The sequence below is a fragment of the Rhinichthys klamathensis genome, unplaced genomic scaffold (assembly GCF_029890125.1).
Source record: "Rhinichthys klamathensis goyatoka isolate OS25496 unplaced genomic scaffold, OSU_Roscu_1.1 h1tg000040l_1, whole genome shotgun sequence".
NCBI classification, from domain to species: Eukaryota; Metazoa; Chordata; class Actinopteri; order Cypriniformes; family Leuciscidae; genus Rhinichthys; species Rhinichthys klamathensis.
This window is the reverse complement of record NW_026606587.1, coordinates 11,135,604-11,150,866: the sequence shown is the minus strand read 5'-3', so window position 1 is coordinate 11,150,866 and position 15,263 is coordinate 11,135,604. Positions and strand designations below refer to the sequence as shown.

Genomic DNA, 15,263 nt, shown 5'->3' with positions numbered 1-15,263 from the left:
TTAGATGGTAGTGTCGTGTGAGCGCGCCGTCCAGCGGAAGGGCGGGCAGATATGAGACGCTACAGCTGGTTCCACAGGAGAAACAGAAAGGTATCCTCTGTCCTTCGCGCCATCCACCGAGGAGAAAGCAGCAGAGGCAGAGGTACGCAGCCTGGCGGAGAAGGGGGCGTTCCACGATTTAGTCACTTCCTCGTGAAGTTCCGGGAGGAAGGGCGCGGGCCGCGATTTTGACGGAGCCTCGTCATTTCCGAGAAAGCGTCCGTCCATTCTGTTGCGCGGCGGTTGCGCGGGCGCCTCCCAATCGAGGCCGATGCTTTCCACGGCCTGAGAGAGCAGACGCATCAGCTCAGTCTCAATGCCGGCTCTCTTACCAGTGGTCTGGCGGGAAACGCTAGCGGAGGGGAGGTCCACGGAGCTTGCCCAATCCTCGCTATCGGATGCCAGAAGAGAACACGCCTCGGTGGGTTCGTCAAACTCGTGGATGGACGCGGCGGCAGGCGGCGGCCGTTGTCCGTCAGTGAGCGACTCGAGCGAAGCCGGCGGGCGAACCGGCGAGCTTTGGCGGGCTGGAGAAAGCTCGGGAGCGCGCTGGGCGCGGCGCTTCTTGCGGCGCGGCACCACGGCGGGCTGCGGTGAAGGCTCGGAGAATGATGCCAGGCGAGTCCTCAGAGTCACCATAGGCAAAAGCTCGCAATGAGGGCATCCGCCGTCAGCGAGCGCGAGAGCCGCGTGATCCTCACCCAGGCAGGAAACACAGATGACGTGCCGGTCTCCATCGCTGAGCGGGGCGCGGCACGAGCCACAGGAAGGCATCTTTAAAAAGATGCAGCTCTTTTGTGAGAGAAGTGTGAGTCGCGTCAAGTAAGCGAGCAAACACTCTCAACAGAGTAAATACACACAGAGTATGAAAGGATATAGAACGCCGGAAAGCGCAGCAGGTACGGCAGTTGAAGGCGGCGAGGCCAGCGACTCCAGAGCTCGTCCCGCTGAAAGGCTTGCTTCGACGGCGCGGCTTCTCCTCCGGATCCAGTGTGCGTCGCTGAAGAGATAAAAATCAGCTTGTACCAGCCTAATGAGCATATTTATAGGGTGAGACCACGCCCCTTCTGGCGGGACGTGACGATATGGGCGCGAATTGCCCCCATTGGTCATTACGTCACGCAGAGTCTCTCTCGATAGGCTGCTGCATTTGCTGCAGAGCAACCAATAGGCGCACGAGCTGTTTCGCCTATGTCTGCTTGCTGCTGCAAAGCGTTTTACATTAATAAAAAATTAAGGATAATTTTTGGCTTCAATATCTCGTGGAAAAGAGTTTTTCCCCTAGCGTAAGCTATTACGCAGTACGAGAGATACTCTCGTAAGAGAACTGACATTAACAAAACGCAATAACAGCTTAAAAAGTACTTGGGTGTGTATTATTTTATATTTACCGTTTAATAATGCAATCGCTGCTGTCTGTCCATAGAAGAACATGACAGCCCGCGTACGTTTTGGAACTATTGGGGCTTACATGAACCACGTGACAGCCGTGGCGGCGACATCAAAGCGTGTCGCAACTCTTTCTCTCTATGGCTCTGAGTGTTAGCTGCTCGGTTAAAATGCAAATAGAGCATCACAGTGCGTGCCGTGTCCCGCGAAGGTCCGTGAAGACTGAAGATCGTGTAATGACGTAGGGCTAGCTCATTGGTCGCACGTCAGAGGCGCCCACGCCATTGGATGTGCAGTTGCCGCAGTACAGCCTATGAGCGAGCCAGATGCTCAATGTGTTTTACATATAAGCTTCATTAAATCAGAAAAGGAGTTTCCCTGCACATTCACTATATAAAATTCACTGGAGGAAAAAGTTTGCGTGGCCGTTGTCAGATTTGGAAGTCGCTCAAAAGGCTCTTTCGCGGTTGTGGCTTCAGTCGACTTCAGTGAGGCGCGGTGGTTTATGGGATGAGTAGTTAATTTGTTCAAATGTTGAGTAACATTTAATTTTGTAACAGAATAAAAGTTTTTTTTTATTTTTTTTACAAATGTAATTTTACTCTGTTTATTAATGTTTTTACTCAACATTTGTGCAGTTTTTGGAGGATTTATGATATCTTTTAAATTTCTATTAATAAAAAAATATTTATTTAAATAGGCTTTTTACAAAAAGAAACAGCATTCAAATTCACTTTATAAAAGACCGTAAAAGACCCAGATTTCTAACTTTCATTTATGGAGATAACATGGATAATTTTGCATGGTTTAATGTAAGATTTTTGGCCATTTTTTGGAAAATGCCGTTTTAAAATAAAATAAAAATCACTTTAACACTAGATGCTATAGAGCTTCACTATATGCTATTTGCTATTTGACTAATCAAAATATATCTTTTCACAATTTTTTCCAGTTGGATTCATATCCACATTTTGTACATTTTATTTATGTTCAGTAGCTCTTTCTACTGTAGCTCTTTCTAAGGGTATTTTTTCAATACCATTTTGCACATTTTATTTATGTTCAGTAGCTCTTTCTAGCTAAAGCAAATCCACAAACTAATAAAAGGATTTATTATTTTTTATAAGGTCGTCTGTCGACTGCTGTTTATATAAAAACCCCTTCAATATAGTTTTTGTTACCTCAGGGGAGGAGGGGAGTCAGCAAAAAATAAATAAATAAATAAACAATAATAGAGTACCGCCACCTCTTTTGGGCCACTTAAAGCACTGGTTATACTGCAAAATGTGAACACTAAGATTCAAACGGGTAATGCTTTACAAAAAGGTATTATTAGTTAACATGAACTAAGAATGAATAATACTTTAAGCATGTAGCCTATTAGTCTTAGTTAATGTTAATTCCAACATTTAATAATGCATTATTATACTACAGGGCTATTGAATGCTTGATTCTGATTGGTTGAGAACGTTCTAAGGTGTGCTATTATTTTCAGGGAAACGCACGGCTAAAGTAGTTCCAGGCAGGTTTGACCGCATTACAGTTCCATATCACTGCGCATAGTTAACCGTCATAACGGAAAATAGGATACAATTCATAACAAGAAAAAACATGCAGCCCATGCGCTTGATCTGCCATTTTAGATGTCTAACTTCACAATCAATGGACACATGCAGTTTAATTTGAATTTAAAAAAAGTATATAGTCCTATCTATAATCAATAGAAAATTTAACTGAATATGTAAATAAATTGATAGTCCTGCTGCTGCATGGGTTTTCGTAATTATTCCAGATAATATACAAATAAATAATTATTGATAGGCCTACTTATTAAAAGGGCTTTGTGTTTATTTTATTAGGCTAGTCTGTCAATAATATAAAAAAAGAATGAACGAATTAAAACGAATTGAATTAATAAATAAATAATAATATTGACGCACATGCTTTTCTGTCTCATTATTTGCAACATCTCTCTAACTCTAATAACTGCATAAATAACTAGGCCACATAAAGCGGGGTAACACTTATTGTCAGTGTTGGGGAGTAGTTAACTACAAGTAGCGACGCTACTAACTTAACTACATTTTTCAGTAGCTTGGCAGTAGCTCAGTTGCTTTTTAAACAGTGTAGCTTTTCCAGTAGCTAACTACTTTTTGCAGCAAGTAGCGGTGTAGCGCGAGCAAAAGCTACATTGCGTGTTGTTGAGCCCATAGACATAATATATACATAGACGCCCTATTGGCCGCTGGAGGGTACGTCAACGGCGCCGCCATGTTGGGGATGGCAACTGTCCCATACCTCTCATACAGGGAATTGAGAAAAATGCCTGTTTTGTGCGCTGTTTGGGGCTGTACACATCGCCACACAATTGAAAACAGCTTTCGAGGAATTACCTTTCACCAGCAAGACTGAACGTTTGTTTTTGGTTGTATTTGTTCATGATTTAATTAGTAATAGTAACGTTCAGAGGATAAATTTAAAAATACTACTGTTATTGTGTCACGAAATGTAGTTTAAATAGTTTTTCAGTCGACAATGTAGTTGTTTAAAGCTCAAATATGTGGTTTGTTTATAAAGATAGCGCCTATTTAAAAATTTGATCTGACGTTTTCGGAGTTGTAAGATGCGCTCAGCGCTCGTCTACCCCGCCTGGAACAGCCGTCCCTCGGCCAGTGCTTCTGAAGTTTTGCCGCTGACTCGGATGTCTGTAGTTTAGTGGTTAAACATGAGATATTATTCGTCTTGTGTATATCTAACGGGCGATCTTTGGTCTCATTAATCTATAAATGGTTCCCTGGTAAATCGTTTTGACTGAGGGCAAAGTGAAGTTTCATAACTATTTAGGCTATTTTAACGTTGTATCCTGCTGTATGTTTGACTGAAGCTACTTCTGTTATACTGATCAATAAAACTGAAATTTAACAAAAAGAGTTAAATATTAAAGTCACTATTTAACTTATTTTTTATTGTGTATATTCTGTAATTGATATTTCTTATTCTATTGCTATTATTATAGTATTATTAATAAACTATGCTATTATCAATATTTTTATGATTGTATTATTGCACTTATGATATTATATAATTATACTAATCATTACTATTTTATTTGCTGTATACTATTTGTTTATTTTATTGACTAAACTATTTACTATTACTTCTCACTTTATGTTATATTTACTATTTGCATTGCACTGTAGTTGTACCATAACGTATTATTATAAAGGATCCATCAGTTATCTTTGTTATTGCTAAAATCTGGTCAATCACAGAAAATGCTTTTTCCACAATAAGAAAACTTAAATTATATCTCAGTATGGGGGTCTTCACCATTCTTATCCAAGAATAAAAAGCCAGATACATGACAAGCCTGAGCTTAATTGACCATTCTTTATTAAAAAAAAATATTTTACAAGTCTAACTATCGAGATTTTAAATAACTAGAGATGGAACTTTTTTTTACACCACATACAAACCACTGAAATCGGTTGATAAATGTAAAAACAGTTTGTTTTTATCCAGAAAAAACGCAGCTCCCCGTTTACTTACATTTGTTCACAGCGCAGTCTTGCCCTCCGCAAAATGGCGGACCCGTTGACGTATCGCAGCAACGTTCCAAAGCGGCCTCAATGCAGTACATAAGATCCACAGGGAGGAGTCGGATCAAGATCCGAGGGGTGGAGATGGGTGGGATTAGGGGTGGGTTTAGGGATTAGGGGTGTGTTTAGGGATCAGGGGGCGGAGATGGGTAGGTTTAGGTATATGTAAGGTGGGAGGAGTTGGATCTGGATCCGACTCCTCCCCGTGGATTTCATGTTCTGCAGTGAGGACCATCTCCCAATAGGGCGTCTATGTATTTATTATGTCTATGGTTGAGCCTGCGCGAATCAGCGCGATGCAAGGATATTCTTCTTCTTGTTAGATTACAAACTATTTTTTTTGCCATTACCGCCACCTGTTGTTTATTCACGCATCTTGCGGCTAACGGTTCACTGACGTACAGAAGACCTCAAGCAAAAATTTAAGGACGCACATACAGGTGATTAATGGCCATTTTAAAATGTATTAATTATCCTGCTTTATTGCTCTCTATGTTCAATCAAATTTCTATTTCTGATTTAATTACATTGAACCGCCATGATCTGTCCGCCAGTTTGGTAATGAACATAAAAGACCACTAAAGTTTGCGTCATCGTGTTTGTCAGTTGAACAAAAAATGTAATCTTAGTTTTTTTGATCGCACGACAAAGGCTTTGATCTAATTAAATTGGTGTATAGATTTGTTGTGACTGGTTTCAGAGCGAACCGAACTGTGCTCACAAGCAGCTTGTGATTCAGGTTCTTCTTTCACAGTAAATTCTGCGAGCTCCATCACTGCATGTGAGCGAGTTTAACGTGCATTGTCAGTTCCACATGTGAGCGCTTGTTCAATGTATTTTCTTGCCAAAATGCAACCATCTCACAATCGGTATTTTTGAGAAAAAGTCTATACATGCAATTTACGTTGGATGTATACCGTATTTTGTTCTTGCAATGTTGTATTTGTTGCAATTTTGCACTTTTGACACACAGTCTGATATATTTGAGTGTTGTGTGTAATAAAACAATAAAAATCATAATTGTATTGCATTGTTTTAAACACTAAATATTTTACTTAAAACATTCCTCAGACACTTATTCAGTTATTTATAATATATGTTGTTCAAAAAAAGCAAAAGTAGTTTCAATGTAGCTATAGCTACTTTTTGATCGTAACTTGTAGTGTAGGTAACTACTTTTCCAAAAGGGTAGCTTGACTGTAGTTTAACTACTTTAACTTACGAGTAGCTTGTAGCTTGTCAAACTACAGTTTCAAAGTAGCTTCCCCAAACGAGGCTGACTCCAGCTCCTTTTTCGCCAGCTCCTTATTCGTCGAACTATTCGTTCCACCTTAAAAATGTTGGACGGTTGTTAACCCCTCCCTCTCGGTGCTTTTGGTCGTATATCTTAAAGGAACAGTTGTATGTGAATTACAAGCCTGAGGATCGGGCAGCATTTTTCATTTAACAGTGATTTTCATTTAAAAGTGAAAATAAATAGCCTATTCCTGAAAAGATTATCTTGTCTGCCTCTATAAATGGTGTAAGCTATGTCGTAAATTATTATTTTGTAATTACTAAATGTTGTTTTTAAAGTATGGAGAAACGTGACATTATGTTTCCAATGTAATTTCTGTTCTTTATTAGAAGTTATCCATTACTCCAGTCTAACATATATATATATATATATATATATATATATATAGGTATGTATGTATGTATGTATCTATCTATATATATATGTGTGTGTGTGTGTGTGTGTGTGTGTGTATACTGGACAAAGCATACTGGAGGTGTCATTACTTCAGTATTTCACAAGTTCTCAAAAAAACGGGAACGTAAAGGCATAGATTAATTCATTCTTAAACTAAATCTTGCATTACAACATTTTCTGATGTGTTGTTATTGAAATATGGTACCCAGAACATGACCCACCATTGCAACTTTATGTGCCGATGAAGCATACCGGAGGTGTCATTACTTTAGTATTTCACAAGTTCTCAAAAAAACAGGAAAGTAGAGGCATAGATTAATTCATTGTTAAACGAAATCTTGCATTATAACATTTTCTGATGTGTTGTTATTGAAATATGGTACCCAGAACATGCCCCACCATTGCAGCTTTGTGTGCCGACAGCATACTGGAGGTGTCATTACTTTATTATTTCACAAGTTCTCAAAAAAAACGTACTCGGTTACTAACGTAACCTCGGTTCTCTCTAGAGAGGGAACGAGTACTGCGTAATAGCTTTACGCTAGGGGAAAAACTCTTTTCCGCGAGATATTGAAGCCAAAAATTATCCTTTAATTTTTTATTAATGCAAAACGCTTTGCAGCAGCAAGCAAACATAGGCGAAACAGCTCGCGCGCCTATTGGTTGCTCTGCAGCAAATGCAGCAGCCTATCGAGAGAGACTCTGCGTGACGTAATGACCAATGGGGGCAATTCGCGCCCATATCGTCACGTCCCGCCAGAAGGGGCGTGGTCTCACCCTATAAATATGCTCGTTAGGCTGATACAAGCTGGTTTTTATCGCTGAAGCGAACCAGAGCGTATTCCACGCACGGCAAGATACGCAGTACTCGTTCCCTCTCTAGAGAGAACCGAGGTTACGTTAGTAACCGAGTACGTTCTCTTACGAGAGTATCTCTCGTACTGCGTAATAGCTTTACGCTAGGGGAACACAATGCAACACGCCGTGCGTAAAGGGATCCAACACCAAAGTCCCAGGGGCCGAAGCCCAGGGCTCATGTAGTGCATAATCACCATAAACTCACATAGAGTAAAGGAAGAGAGGCTGGAAGCGTCATTCCCTATAAAAAAGCACCCAGCGGGGCTATTATATGACCATCAAACGCGCAGCCAGGGTGAAAGCATTCAGCCTGATCTGGGCGGCCATACGTGAGTCAACACTCATGGGGCTGCAGTAAACTCAGCATCTGGGCCGCAGAGCGGGGCAGATAGCACTGAATTTAGACCGCCAAAAGCTTAGCTTGTAAGGCGGGAACCTCCAGGTTATAGTATTTTATAAATGTAGACGGCGAGGCCCAGCCCGCGGCCGTACAGATATCTTGCAGGGAAACCCCGCTAGACCGTGCCCACGAAGAGGCCACGCCTCTCGTGGAATGCGCCCTGACACCCAAGGGGCACTGTAAGCCCTTCGCAGAGTAAGCGAGCGCGATGGCATCCACTATCCATCTGGATAGGCTCTGTTTTGAGGCGGCGAGTCCCTTGGAACGCCCGCCGAACAAAACAAAAAGCTGCTCCGTCTGTCTGAAAACAGACGAGCGTGCCACATAAGCTCTCAATGCCCTGACGGGGCAGAGGAGACTTGCATCCTCCTCCTCACTGAGAACCGGAAGGGCAGACAGGGAAATGACCTGGGCCCTGAACGGCGTGTTGAGGGATTTCGGGACATACCCGTGTTTCGGTTTGAGAATGACCTTTGAGTCATTAGGCCCAAACTCCATACACGACGCGCTTACTGAAAGCGCCTGTAGGTCCCCTATGCGCTTCACTGAAGCGAGAGCCATGAGAAACACTGTCTTGAACGACAGGTGTTTCATGTCCACCAGCTGGATTGGCTCGAACGGGGCGCCTTTCATGGCCTCCAAGACCGTGGAAAGGTCCCACGTCGGGACTGAAGGGGGCCTTGGAGGGTTCAGCCTCCGAGCTCCCCTAAGGAAACGCACGACTAAGTCGTTTTTCCCAAGCGACTGGCCAGACACCGGTTTTGCAAACGTTGCTATGGCCGCCACATATACTTTGAGCGTGGATGGGGTCCTGCCCTTATCCAGTAGCTCTTGAAGGAAGGAAAGCACTTCCGCAACCCCGCACTCCACAGGTGAAAGGCTCTGGGCCTGACACCATGTAGAGAAAACAGACCATTTCGAGGAGTAGAGCCGCCTGGTAGACGGAGCTCTAGCCTGCGCGATCGTGTTTAACACTCCCTCTGGGAGGCTAGCGGGTACCCGTTGATGGCCCATGCGTGCAGGGACCATAACTCCGGGCGAGGGTGCCAGATCGAGCCCTCCGCCTGAGAGAGGAGGTCTCTCCTCAATGGTACAGGCCATGGGGCAGTGCTGGTCAGCTGCATCAGGGCAGGGAACCACGTCTGGTTCGTCCAGAGCGGGGCTACAAGCAGCACTGGGCATCCGTTTTCCCTGATTCGTTCCAACACCTGAGGCAGGAGCGAGACAGGAGGAAAAGCATACAGGGGGCAGCGGGGCCAAACATGAGCCAGCGCGTCCTTGCTTTTCGAGAAAAACTCCGGGCAATGAGCGTTTTCTTGGGACGCGAATAGGTCCACCTGAGCTCTGCCGAACGTTTTCCACAGCAGCTGGACCGTCTGCGGGTGCAGCGACCATTCCCCTGCTGGAACGTTGTTCCTGGACAGTCTGTCTGGTCCCACGTTCAGGTGACCAGGCACGTGCGCCGCTCTCAGTGAGAGCAGGTTGTGCTGAGCCCAAACCAGGAGGCGTTCCGTCAACCTGTAAAGGTTTCGTGACCTGACGCCGCCCTGGCGATTTATGTATGCCACCACCGACATGTTGTCCGACCGGACCAAGACGTGGTGGCCTGTTATCTGGGGACAAAAACGCCGTAGCGCTTTGTCGACTGCTATCATCTCCAAGCAGTTTATGTGAAGGAGCTTTTCCCGTTCTGACCACAGGCCAGCTAGCGGTCTGCCCTCGAGCAGCGCTCCCCACCCCGAGGTGGAGGCGTCCGTAGACACCACCTTCACACTCGAAGCGGTCCCCAGACTCACACCTGACTGATACCAGTCGGTCACTTTCCAAGGTTCCAGAGCTGAAACGCACTGAAGGTCGACCCTGAGGCGAAACAGACCCGCTGTCCATGCCCTGGGTGGAACCCGCGCGTTCAGCCACATCTGCAGTGGGCGCATGCGGAGCAAGCCCAACTGGAGTACAGAGGCTGCTGAGGCCATCAGCCCCAGCACTTTCTGAAACCTTTTGAGCGGAACTATCGCGCCGTGGCGGAAGGATTTCACGCCGCGCTGAATACTCAGTACGCGCTCTGGTGACAGGCGTGCTGTCATGGACAGCGAGTCCAACACGGTTCCCAGAAAGGAAATTTTCCGACTGGGAGACAGTGAGCTCTTCGCCCAATTGACTGTGAGGCCCAGCTCCTCGAGGTGCTCGAGTAATGCGGCCCTGTGTTCTATGAGCTCCGATCGTGATCGAGCTAGAATCAGCCAATCGTCCAAGTAGTTCAGGACTCGCATGCCCTGAAGTCTCAGGGGTGCGAGCGCCGCGTCCATGCACTTCGTAAATGTACGAGGTGCTAGGGACAGGCCGAACGGCAGGACTGTGTATTGATATGCCTGGCCCTCGAAGGCGAATCTCAAAAATCGCCTGTGATGGGACGCTATTTGTATCTGGAAATAAGCGTCTTTCAGATCTATTGACATAAACCAGTCCCCGTGGCGCACTTGCGCGAGGATTTTCCTGGTCGTAAGCATTCTGAACTGGCGTTTGACAAGCGCTCTGTTCAGCTGTCGCAGATCTAAAATGGGTCTGAGACCCCCATCCTTTTTCGGTACCAGAAAATATCTGCTGTATAGGCCCCCTTCGCTCTGAGATAAAGGTTCTATAGCCCCTTTGCTCAGTAGTTTCGCTATCTCGGCACGAAGTAGATGAGACACTTCGTTTTTCACCGTAGTTTCGACGCGCGCCGTATAGCGGCGTGGGCGTCGAGCGAATTGTAGCGAATAGCCTCTCTTTATAGTGTTCAGCACCCATTCTGATACCCCGGGAAGCTTTGACCACGCATCTGCATGAATAGCTAGGGGCAGAATGAAATCCGGGCTCTGGTCGCGGCAAAACGGCAACTCGAGAGCCCGGGCATACTGGGAACACAACACCGTGTTTACAGCGTTCGAGGCGGGGGGCGCGCTGATCACAGCGGGCGGCCTGACCGCGCTCAGCTTTTTTATGGCAGATAGTGCAGAAAAAGCGAGCGGGGGAGATCCCGTAGGAATCGGCGTGTCTGTGACAAAATGTGGGCGCGGGGCTGCGGGCACATTTATTACACTGAAAACACCGTCGTTCATGGCCGACTGAATGTGTGTTGGTTTCGTTTTTACAGAAACCAAGGGACACGCAGCATGTAGTGTGAGCGGGCATGGTGACATGGGCGCGTTTACTACATTGTTTGCACAATCGACCTGAGTAGAGTTTATTTGTGCTAGCCCTGCACCGTGGCGGGCTGTGTCTGGGTGTGGGAATGGGCACTGGGTGGGCATTCTTACAACACTCATAACACCATCGGCCGTGGCCGGATTGTTTGTGCGAGCCCTGCATTTTTGCGGGCTGTGTTTGTGTGTAGAAATGAGCCCTGGGTTGTAGGCATTTTCAATACACTCATAACACCATCGGCTGTGGCCGGAATATCAGAAAATACACCATTTATGTGATTTATCTGGGTCGCCGTGGGAACAGCATTAGTGTGCAGGCAAGCGGGCATGGTACTGGCTTGCTTACTGCAAAATACACTGGAACAGTCACATTTTCTGGAACTGAACGAGCGAAAATTTCAGTGGAAGTCTGGCCACGGCGAGACTGAAACACCGTCAATTTCCTAGGAGGCTAGGAAGACTTGTGTTGGTTTCGTTTTACAGAAACCGTGGTAGTGTATGTGGGCACTGGGTTGTGGGCACATTCACTACATTTAATGCACAATTGTGCGAGCCCTGTACCGTGGCTGGCTGTGTTTGTGTGTAGAAATGAACACTGGGCTGTGAGCATTTTATTACACTTATAACACCATCGGCTGTGGCCGGAAAACCAGAAATACAATGATTTTTCTGGGTCGCCATGGAAACGGCCTTTATGTGCAGGCAAGCGGGCCGTGGTACCAGCTTGTTTACTGCAAAATACACTGGAACAGTCGCATTATCTGGAACTGAACGAGCGAAAAGTTTCGGTGGAAGTCTGGCCGCGGCGAGACTAAATTTTTATCTGCTGCGAGAGCCGGGATCGAACACGGGTCTCCCGCGTGAAAGCTTCAGGTTCCGCCACTGGGCCACAGGGAGAACTACACTAGCGCAAGCAGATAAGAGAGCGTCATCACAGTTTTGTGTGTGTCGGCGTTTGTATGCAGGTGTGCGTGTTATACAACAGGCTCATTGCTGCAATAATGACATTTTCAGCCGCTCAAACTAGGAGCTGAGAAATGTTTGAGAAATGGAGATTAATCCGGCCTCGGCGGGGACTAAAACACAATCTTTTCTCATTTGCCGGTGACGCACGCCCATGGGGGGCGGGGTAGAATGCTGGCCCGTTTCCTTGACGACTCGCGGACAGAAGGCGGAGGTCCACAGAGCTCGCCTGTTGCGCGGCGGTTGCGCGGGCGCTTCCCAATCGAGGCCGATGCTTTCAACGGCCTGAGAGAGCAGACGCATTAGCTCAGTCTCAATGCCGGCTCTCTTACCAGTGGTCTGGCGGGAAACGCTAGCGGAGGGGAGATCCACGGAGCTCGCCCAATCCTCACTATCGGACGCCAGAAGAGAACACGCCTCGGAGGGTTCGTCAGGCTCGTGGATGGACGCGGCGGCAGGCGGCGGCCGTTGTCCGTCAGTGAGCGACTCGAGCGAAGCCGGCGAAGCAGGCGGGCGAACCGGCGAGCTTTGGCGGGCTGGAGATAGCTCGGGAGCGCGCTGGGCGCGGCGCTTTTACGGCGCGGCGTCACGGCGGGCTGTGGTGAAGGCTCGGAGAATGATGCCAGGCGCGTCCTCAGAGTCACCATGGGCAAAAACTCGCAATGAGGGCATCCGCCGTCAGCGAGCGCGATAGCCGCGTGATCCTCACCCAGACAGGAAACACAGATGACGTGTCGATCTCCATCACTGAGCGGGGCGCGGCACGAGCCACAGGAAGGCATCTTTAAAAAGACGCTGCTCTTTTTGTGAGAGAAGTGTAAGTCGCGTCAAGTAAGCGAACAAACACTTCTCAACAGAGAAATACACACAGAGTATTTGAAAGGATATATAACGCCGGAAAGCGCAGCAGGTACGGCAGATGAAGGCGGCGAGGCCAGCGACTCCAGAGCTCGTCCCGCTGAAAGGCTTGCTTCGACGGCGCGGCTTCTCACTCCGGATCCAGCGATGCGTGTGCTTCGCTGAAGAGGTAAAAATCAGCTTGTATCAGCCTAACGAGCATATTTATAGGGCGAGACCACGCCCCTTCTGGCGGGACGTGACGATATGGGCGCGAATTGCCCCCATTGGTCATTACGTCACGCAGAGTCTCTCTCGATAGGCTGCTGCATTTGCTGCAGAGCAACCAATAGGCGCGCGAGCTGTTTCGCCTATGTTTGCTTGCTGCTGCAAAGCGTTTTGCATTAATAAAAAATTAAAGGATAATTTTTGGCTTCAATATCTCGCGGAAAAGAGTTTTTCCCCTAGCGTAAAGCTATTACGCAGTACGAGAGATACTCTCGTAAGAGAACAGGAAAGTAGAGGCATAGATTCCGTGGGCGTGACGTCTGAGGCTGAGACTACGTCTTCCCCAACACTGCTTATTGTAAGCCGGTTATGAATGTAATTTGATACTTATGACTGATCATGCCCAAACGCGCGTTCAGTCTGTTCACAGTGGTGTTTGAACCTGAACCTGCTACAGTCGATGGAAACAGTCAGTCTTCGGATGTTTCAGCAAGTCGTAAGTGTGTCCCCAGCATTAGTCTGCTGTCTTTTTTAATCTAATTGGTGCAACAATATCTAATGTACTAGAGAAAATGGTGCTCAAACTGCTGGTCATTTCCTCTAGTTCATCTGTTTGTTTGGGTTCACTGAGCAGCTGAGATAGATCAGGTAAGCTATTTGAGAATCTATCTAACGTTATAGTGGTTGGAAGGATTGTTCTGCCTGGTCGATAACGTGGCGCAAAATGACAAATTTCAGTAGACAAATTCCTCGAACACGCCCACACACCCGAGCACATTACGATGTAAGACATTATTAGAATGCAATCATAGATAAATTATTGGAAACATGATTAATTTACCTCCCGAATCTATTGCGTGTAACGTTACTATCTGCGATTAAAAAGCACTCAATCGCAATATCAACTGCGGGGAAAAAAAATTCAATAAAGAAAGCATCAAGATATACTTACTTGACTGATTATTTGCAGTATAACATCTCATCTGCAAACAGCCAAACGTGGCGCTCCTTTTGTTCTCTTCTTGTTTGGGAAGCTTCAGTTTCCTCATGCACCGCCATTACAGAAACATAACAGCGCATTTTTTTTTTTTTTTTTGAACAATTATTCATGTACAAACAGTAAGGCAATAGTAACAATTCTTTACATAATACAAACAAATAATTACAGCACAGGTGCATGAAATAAAATAAACTTCAAATAAATAAATAAAATAAAAATAAAGTAGGGGCTAAGGTTTTTTTGTTAAATCATACTCTTCTATGACAGATAAAAGACTAATTGCATTTTTCTTTTTTATCACTTTGAGGGCTTTTGTAAATGAAACAAATTCACCATGAAATGCACAGAACATTGGTTTCACCTTAAGGTATTTTGATTTGTGTACAAAAAATTTCCCCAGCATAAGGATATTATTAACCAGGAAGTTATCTTTGTTATTATTCATTAAACGTCCATAAATAATGTCCTTTTCAGTGAGGTCTTCGAGGTGAGGTATCTTTGGGTAGAGCCAGTCGTAAATATCAGACCATAACCCAGCAAACATGCTTCTTTGGGGCCCGAATGGGGCCCTTGCGGGCAGCCCACTGTGGGCCCAGATACCGGCGTGAAATGCGGGGCACGTGTGGGTCCCACACTTTGGGACCCAGGTGGGGCCCCAGTGGGCCAGCCCAAAAGTGTGGGCTGACTGTGGGCAGGCCCACAGTAAGTAGAGTGGGCCCCATTGGGGCCAGTTGTGGGCCCACAGCAAACCCTTATAGGGGCCCATGTGGGGCCATTGCGGGCAGCCCACTGTGGGCCCAGATACCGGCGTGAAATGCGGGGCACGTGTGGGCCCCACACTTAGGGACCCAGGTGGGGCCCCCAGTGGGGCAGCCCAAAAGTGTGGGCTGACTGTGGGCAGGCCCACAGTAAGTAGAGTGGGCCCCATTGGGGCCAGTTGTGGGCCCACAGCAAACCCTTATAGGGGCCCATGTGGGGCCATTGCGGGCAGCCCACTGTGGGCCCAGATACCGGCGTGAAATGCGGGGCACGTGTGGGCCCCACACTTTGGGACCCAGGTGGGGCCCCAGTG

The 15,263-nt window shown here is 46.5% G+C and overlaps 1 protein-coding gene across 1 annotated transcript in view; it reads right to left on the bottom strand.

Moving 5' to 3' along the window:
- Positions 1 to 14,913, bottom strand: part of LOC130081784 (N-alpha-acetyltransferase 35, NatC auxiliary subunit-like) — a 41,421-nt gene extending 26,508 nt beyond the window's left edge. The window contains exon 1 of the mRNA XM_056246487.1: positions 14,719 to 14,913. Coding sequence (XP_056102462.1) covers positions 14,719 to 14,913 — 195 coding nt within the window. The remainder of the gene's footprint in view (positions 1 to 14,718) is intronic.
- Between the last annotated feature and the right edge of the window lie 350 nt (positions 14,914 to 15,263).